This window comes from Nansenia antarctica, assembly GCF_963989245.1.
Source record: "Nansenia antarctica genome assembly, chromosome: 9".
Taxonomy (NCBI): Eukaryota; Metazoa; Chordata; class Actinopteri; order Argentiniformes; family Microstomatidae; genus Nansenia; species Nansenia antarctica.
This window is the reverse complement of record NC_137679.1, coordinates 16445942-16454520: the sequence shown is the minus strand read 5'-3', so window position 1 is coordinate 16454520 and position 8579 is coordinate 16445942. Positions and strand designations below refer to the sequence as shown.

At 44.9% G+C, this 8579-nt stretch overlaps 1 protein-coding gene across 1 annotated transcript in view; it reads left to right on the top strand.

Moving 5' to 3' along the window:
- Nucleotides 1-6618, top strand: part of sema3e (sema domain, immunoglobulin domain (Ig), short basic domain, secreted, (semaphorin) 3E) — a gene marked incomplete at both ends in the record, with an annotated part of 32375 nt that extends 25757 nt beyond the window's left edge. The window contains 7 exon segments of the mRNA XM_080539557.1: nucleotides 2308-2533; nucleotides 3213-3304; nucleotides 3563-3604; nucleotides 3867-4033; nucleotides 4763-4833; nucleotides 5661-5794; nucleotides 6070-6618. Of these exon segments, the coding sequence (XP_080395683.1) occupies nucleotides 2308-2533; nucleotides 3213-3304; nucleotides 3563-3604; nucleotides 3867-4033; nucleotides 4763-4833; nucleotides 5661-5794; nucleotides 6070-6618 (1281 nt within the window).
- Nucleotides 6619-8579: the final 1961 nt, after the last annotated feature.

The window sequence follows — 8579 nt, the reverse complement described above, 5'->3', positions numbered from 1 at the left end:
TTCCTTTCTATGCCTTTATGTTCTCATAGAAGGGTGTATTTTGAACAATGTATTTGTATTTTGTATTTGTATTTGAACAATCGGAGCACTTTGAGATGCAACGTTTGCAGGAAAAGCGCTATAGAAATAAAAGTTATTATTATTATTATTATTATTATTATTATATTATAGTAGTGTATAATAGTGTAACCTCTCTCTCTCTCTTTCGCTCCCCCCTTTGATTGATTGATTGATTGAAAACTTTATTAGAAGATTTGCAGAAGTAGGTACATGAAAGTACATATTACATACAAGGTCAACTAACAGGATAAAAACCCAAGAAAGCCACTGGCTTATTTCAATTGGGGTCCTTGATTCTCAATTCATCGTTACACGTAAGACAGACAAAAAAGCTAGTACTATCTACAAGATAATACAGACAAATAACTATTACTATCTACAAGATAAACACACATCCATCATGGGAAGAACAATACAACAAAACATAAGGTATGTACAGCGGGTAGGACAGGTGGGGACATACACCACAGGTGGGGGCGGGGGACAAAACACAAAGTATGTACAGTGGGTAGTTCGGGTCTTTTAATCTGATTTTTGATTTAGAGGGTCCAGTTACGGATTGCAGCCTCCTGTAAATGTTTTTTGAGAGTGGTTTTGAAGGTGGGCAGTGTTTTGCACTCCTTTAAGATTATAGGAAGGGCGTTCCACATTTTTACTGCATAGTTTGCAAACGAGTTTAACCCCTTGTTTGTGGTGCAACGCGGTTGAACGTGGTTCGTGGAGCTTCCTCTGGTGTTGTATGTGTGGACGTTGTTCACTTTTTGGAAGTATGTTGACAGGTACTTGGGTGTCTTTGTGGTGTAGCGTATCTTGAAGACCAGGCCCAGTGCAAGCTGCTGCACTCTGTCAACTACTCGTAGCCAATCAAGGCTCAAAAAATGAGCAGCGGTTAGATGTGTCCTAGGGTTGAGGCCTAGCAGAAGCCTAACCAGTTTATTTTGGGCTGTCTGGAGTCTTGTTTTATGGGCCTTTGTGGTTCTATAGTACCATGATGTTACGGCATAGTCGAAGTGACATTGAATGAGAGCTCCTGATAGGGTCCTCAGTGTGTTTTTACTGACAAGTGAGGATATCCTGTACAAGAATCTAGTTCTATGGTTAACTTTTTTGATTACTTTTGCTGCCATTTTATCTCCGGAAAGATTTGCCTCTAAGATGGAGCCCAGGTATGTAATATCCTCTTTTCTTGTGATATTAATGTTACCCACTTTTATTTTAAAATTTTCAGCCTTTCTGAGTTTAGCTGGGGATCCGTATAGGATGGTTTCAGTTTTACCTAGGTGTATTGATAGTTTATTGTCAGCTAGCCAGATGCAGATTCTACTCAGTTCAGTGCTTAGCGCTTTTTCCACCTGCAATTTCCACCTGCAATATGTCCCTGTCAGAGACCAGCAGAGCCGAGTCATCCGCGAACAGGAACAAATTGCAATCACATGCTGATGACATGTCATTCACATATATTAGGAACAGTAAAGGTCCCAAAATGCTTCCTTGTGGAACGCCGCAGGTCACTGGGAGGGGGGGGGACAGTGTTCCGTTCACACTAACCACCTGTTCCCTCCCCTCTAAGTAGGATTGCATCCAGCTCACCGATGTTCTATCGAACCCAATTGCTTTCAGTTTATCTAACAATATGTGGTGATCTACTGTGTCGAAGGCCTTCTGGAGGTCCAGCATGACCATGCCGCAGTACTTGCCCGAGTCCACCTCATGGTTGATGTGGTCGTTCAAATAGAGAAGGCATGTGTCAGTGGAATGGGATGTTCTGAATCCTGATTGAAATTCATACATCAGCTTTTTTTCGGTAAGGTACCTATCGACCTGTTCATAAACTATTTTTTCCATAAGTTTCGAGATGGAATTAAGAATAGAAACAGGTCGGTAGTTGCCTGGGTCTAATTTGCTTCCTTTTTTATACAGTGGGGTTACCCTTGCTATTTTAAAGTCAAGGGGGACGTGTCCCTGTTTGATGGAGAGGTTTATTATGTGGGTGATGATTGGGGTAATGGAGGCAGCTGAGTCTTTTAGAAATCTGGCTGGAATATTGTCATGGCCCGTGGCCTTTTCTGAGTGTAGAGCGCCTAGCTTTTTAAACACCTCATCGTTTGACACCATGGAGAGTTTAAAATCATCATTGCGTACACCCAGTTTATTGTAGAACTCACGGATGTGCTCTACACCATAACGCCCTCTCTGTCTCTCTTCCTGTTCTACCCCTCTCTACCCTCCCTCTCTCTCCCTCCCCAGTGTGCCAGCAAGGTGAATGGTGGTGGGTTCTCCAGTTCTAAGGAGTTCCCTGATGAGGTTCTGCGTTTCGTGCGTTCCCACCCTGTGATGTACCGTCCGGTTCTCCCTCTACATCGCAGACCCATCCTACTGCAGACAGAATCAGGGGGACGAAAACTGACCCAGATCGCTGTGGACCGCGTCCAGGCCCAGGATGGGCACTACCATGTGCTTTACATTGGCACAGGTAAAACACAGTGAACGATCGACAGCTATACTATGAAGAGTATGACTTGATTGTTTGAGAGAAGCTTTGAATCGTAAGGAACCTGCCCATTGGAGAGAACAACATTGTTTGAAGTACAGTAGATCAACATACAGTACTATAGCAGGTATAAGAGCTGTATGCAAGAAAATATAGTTTGTGTATAGGTGGTGAGTTTAACCAAGGGTGGATTTAAGGTTTAGTTTCCTTTCATTTAGTTAAGTTTAGTTTAGTTTAGTTGCTTTTCATTTAATTTTGTTTAGATTAGTTTCATTTCATTTCATTTCATTTAGTTTAGTTTAGTTTAGTTTAATTTGGTTTAGTTTAGTTCAGTTTAGTATATTTATTTGCGCATAAAAGAGACAGTACAAACAAAGAAGATACAGTACAGTCATTACATATACAGTATATGTGCAAGGTAGAGAAAGAAAACCAACATGGGATCATAGAGGAGCCTTACCCATCAACACAGAAAGACAAACATGCAGGTCAAAAAGTCAACATTAAAACATAACGGAGAACGCAATAGAATTTGACCTGAGCATGACATTTCACAGGACTTGCTTTGTACTTCTTGGCCTCCATTAATTTCCTGTCCGTGTGGTGGGCTTTGGGGGGGTTGTGGTTGTCTGACATGAGAGGATGTCCTTTTCTCATCTAGACGACTCAGTTGTGCTGAAAGTGATCACCATCTACAACAAAGACACAGACACTGTAGAGGAAGTCCTACTGGAGGAATTGCAGGTGTTCAAGGTACAGTGATGTGATGTTACTTGGTGCCATGTACCATGTGGCCATGAAATACGTAAAAGAAGAAAACACCTTTCAACATTCAACAAACTATGTGTTGTGTTATTATTATACTTTTATTCTTTTGCATTACTCCACTTGTGTGAGTGGGGTACTGCAAATAAAACCTGTATTTACTGAATCATAGTGAACACTTTCATTTGAACTTGAAACGTCTAGACTTCAACGCATCAACAATGTATTCATGTTTCTGTTTTCAAGGTCCATGTGCCAATAACTGAGATGATAATATCAGCTAAACGGGTATGGAAAGCTATTTTTGGATTTTACGTACTGTACAGAACTGTATGGACTGTTAATATGCAGTATCCTCATTTAACCTCAAGATGTCAACAGAGTGCAGAATTTATTTAACAACAAGCTGCTTACATGTCCACTATTGATATATCATTATGTGAGGTAGCATACAAAGGAATATAATATGACCCATCATCTTATTATTGAGTAAATGAGGTGATCGAAGCAACAGCATATCTCATGTGTTCTTGTGCCATTGCGTCCATAGCAACAGCTGTACGTAGGGTCGGAGGTGGGCGTGGCTCAGGTGAAGCTGCACCAGTGTGACCTTTATGGCTCAGAGTGTGCAGACTGTTGCCTAGCGCGTGACCCCTACTGTGCTTGGGATGGGCTCACATGCTCCAGTTACTACCCTGCTGGAGTCTACACCAAGAGGTGACACACACACACACACACACACACACATACACAGGCACACATGCACGCACGCACACACACAGGCACACATGCACGCACGCACACACACACATACACACACACACACACACACACATACACACATGTGCACGCACAGGCACACACACACGAACGCAGACACACACACACACACACACACACACATACACAGGCACACACACACACACACACACACACACACACATACATACACAGGCACAAACACACAAACACACACACACACACACACACACACACACACACACACGCACGCACACACACACACACACACACACACACACATACACACACCGTTAAGAGGGTGTGTGTGTGTCTGATCCAATTCTCTGTGAACTGACAGTTAGACGGGTTTATACCTCAAAGGCGTCACATAGCACCTGTTAGCACTTTATTCAGTGCCTCTTCTCCTCATCCTCAGTTTTTTCCCATGCCCTCCCAATGCTCTGTCTACTTCCCAGCTACTGCTCAGAGACACAGAAAGACATGTCAGATAGAGATGTCATGTAATATGGGATATCTTATCTTATCTGTCCGTATTCACTAGTTCACAAGTGTATTCTGTATCTCTCCTTCTCCACCGCGTTCTCGTTCTCTCTCTCACTCTCTCTCTCTCTCTCTCTCTCTCTCTCTCTCTCTCTCTCTCTCTCTCTCTCTCTCTCTCTCTCTCTCTCTCTCTCTCTCTAACAGCAGAAGGTTCAGGCGACAGGATGTTCGCCATGGCAATGCTGCCCAGCTGTGCAATGGGCTGCACGTTGATGGTCAGTGTGTGTGTATGTGTGTGTGTGTGTGTGTGTTGTGCGTATGTGTGTGTGTGTGTGTGTGTGTGTGTGCGTGCATGTGAGTGTGCGTATGTCGTCAATGTTTGAGAGTGAGGGTTTCCCTCTGAGCTTCACCTCCAATAAATCTGTCCATGTTACATTTAAACGAGTTAATGATTTTCTACACGTGGACATGCATGGGTGATTCTCATGGCCCTCCAAAACAGTCTGGCCCAAGATGATAGCATGTGATCTCATTCTGGCCAATGCCCTACCGCTGGGCTGAGGTGACAGGGAGGTCAATGTGGGGGTATCGTAGTACCGTCAATACCCGTGTACGCAGTACTCACGTTGTAAAAGAAAATCAGGGGGGATGGTGGATTTTATCATATGGGGACAATTTTAGCATCCCCACAGCGTCAGTGACTTCAGTATCAGTGACTTGGTAAAAATGTCATTGCATGTGTGCATGCCCCCTCGCCCACAGTATTTTACTCAATATGCGCAAAACTAAATGTTGAAATAGCAGTAATACCACGTTCATTGATAAAATGACATAATGGATGGAAAGGGGGGATAGCAGTTTTAGAAGGGGGATGATTTTGACCGTTTTATTTCAGGGGGGGATGCCATCCCTGCTCATCCCCCCTCAACTCTAGTGCTGCTACTTAACCCATGATTAGAGGAATGCTTTCTTCTAATTTCTGTGTTGGACAATAGAGACGTCAAGAGAGCCTTTGTATCTCAATGGGTGTGTGTGTGTGTGTGTGTGTGTGTGTGTGTGTGTGTGTGTGTGCGCGCGTGCGTGTGTGTGCGTGTGTTTTCAGAGGATAAGTGGCAAAAGGCTGAGGAGAGGCTGGTGTTTGGGGTCCAGACTAACAGTACTCTGCTGGAGTGTACTCCCCGCTCACTACAGGCTAGAGTACTCTGGTTCATTCAGAGAGGACCGGAGAGAGAGGAGGTGAGATACACACACACACACACACACACACACACACAGACAAAAAACATGCTCACACACGCACAAACACGCACGCAATCACAACCCCAGACACCGTCACACATCTTCAAAAAGGAAACGATTATCTTTAAAACGGCTCTGGCTGTTACCCGCGCCACAGTACGAGCACAGCCTACATCTCTGCTAGAGAGCAACCATGCATGGAAATGCTTCCTTTTCATCCCTCCCTCCCTCCCTTCTCCTCTCCTCCTCCCCTCCTCCTCCCCTCCCCCCAGGTCAGAGGCGACGAACGCATTGTCACGACATCCCACGGGCTGCTCTTCCTGCGTGTGCGGAGTTCCGATGCCGGCATGTACGTGTGCCAGACGGTGGAACACGGATACGTGCACACGCTCCTGCGCATCACGCTGCACGTGCTCGCCGGGGAGAAGGTGGGGGCGCTGCTACACAATGGGCAGGTGGCGGGGGAGTCGGAGGGAGACGGACAGACCAGAGCAGCCACCTGTCTCCCCCCTACAAGTACCCCTCCGGGCCCCAGCGACATCCCCAGCCCCAGGCTAACAGGTCCGCATCTCACCCCCGGCCCAGGCCCAGGCTCTCACTCCAGGCAGTGGTATAAGGAGTTCCTTCAACTGATCGGCTACGGGGACGCCCAGAGAGTAGAGGAGTACTGTGAGAGGGTGTGGTGCTCGGAGAAGAAACGAAGGAAGGCCAAGGGTACTGCGGCCAAACGGAGGTACAGCCCCCCCGGGGGGGAGAAAAAGGCGAGGGCGGGGAGAGGGGAGCACTCTCATCGATCCCCCAGACACACCCTGGACACCTGAGAGGGAACAGACATGGACTACAACACACACCGGGGGCCTGGTTTGCTACATGTTTTCATCAGGTGTGAGGTTTGCACCTGTTTTTTCAGTTGTTAAAAAATAAAAAAACATGAAACACACTTACATTAATGTACTTATTGTAATATTAAACTGCATTATAGTTTTGTTCCATCCTCTATGATTTATTCCCACTTAATAACAGGTGCAAACCTAGCCCCCCCCCCCCCCCTCCACACCCCAATGCAAACGCTCAGTAGATGTATCCATCAGAGCAAAAGACATTTCGGATGAGCTGAACTGTGTAGGAATGACGTGGTCTCTGTGGTAAAGAGGCCAGAACTGACTGCAGATCTCTCTGGACTGACCCTGATACAAGCAGAGACCAAGACAGCCTCGTGTTCAACCGTTGTTGACTCTTCTTCAACGTTAACCGTGTGACAATCTCTCCTTCCAAATCCCCGGAGAGAGAGGACATCCACAACTTTTACGCACATTTTGCCATTTCACTTAACAGTAAATTATGAGCTTCTGATTTGAGTTTGGTAGTATTTTAGATCATTGATTCAACTGGAATGTGGTATGCATACAGTATAGTACTGTGTTATATATGTTGTCTGTTATATGTTTTTGTTTGTGTACAGTGTAACGTTAAGCTTCATTTATATTAGATGGCAAATGCAACACCAACTGTAATATTTGGGCAGATCTTTTGACATGTTTGGTGATTTGGCTCAGGAGATCTACATAATCAGCCAGCCTGTTAGTTATGGGTGGTATTGGAAGAGAACCTACTCACATGTTGCAGTCAAATTCGTGAGCTTTGAAAACATTGTGTTCAGTGATGGTAACACATAGTAGCTACCACTGCACTTTTAATTTGGCAACAATACATTTGTGTGAATGTGCTATTGATGATAGATAGTGGACTCTACCAAATGAAATACGGTAGATGGAACTTGGACTTAGTCAAATAATAAATACTTCGAGAAAAGTCAATATCTATCTGTGTTGATATGTATAGGCCTAGAGTGTATAGCAACATCTGCATGTGTGATTCAATAAAAATGTCATCTTGATGGTGTTGTATTCAATTGGTAAAATATTTGTATTCAGGTTACTACGTGTGTATCCATCCATCTGGTAAATGTATACATCAGGGGTGCTCTACTTTTCAAGTAGCCAGTCTGCCAAGATCTACCAGTCTAGTTTCAACATCGCAAACGTACATGCACGTACTACAAACACACACACACACACACACACACACACACACACACACACACACACACAGTTCCCAGCCTGCATAGTAAACTCACAATACACTTTCCCTCTCTCTGTCACACAGCCACAGGAGAAGACCATCACAAACCCTCCCTCTTTGCTATTCTCGCTCACACACATTCACACACACACACACACACACACACACACACACACACACACACACACACACATACACACACACACATTTGCCAGTCTGCATAGGGAGCCATAGCACAAACCCTCCCTCTCTCTCCCCCTCTCTCTCTCACTCTCTTACACACACACACACACACACACACACACACACACACACACACACACACACACACACACACACACACACACACACACACACACACACTTTCTCTCACTCACACACTGACAGCCAGTCTGCAGTACCATAGCCAACTACTGATCCAACAAACAGAAAAGTAAACCAGATACAAAACAGGTAGTTCCCTAGTTTGAAAGGAGGAAATAAATGCATTTCTCTACCTTAGTGGGAGACCTGGCACTGGGAGGAGGCAGCTAGTTTCTAACCGGCTGTAGGAGCTGGTTGCAAGGTGTCATCAGCCACTGTGGATCTGTCATCGAAAAGGCAATCTGCAGCCTCGATAAACTTTTTTCACAATTTCGCCGTCTTTGAATGACTTCTTGTGTTTAACAAGAACGTGACTGACGCGATAAGAAGCTATCGT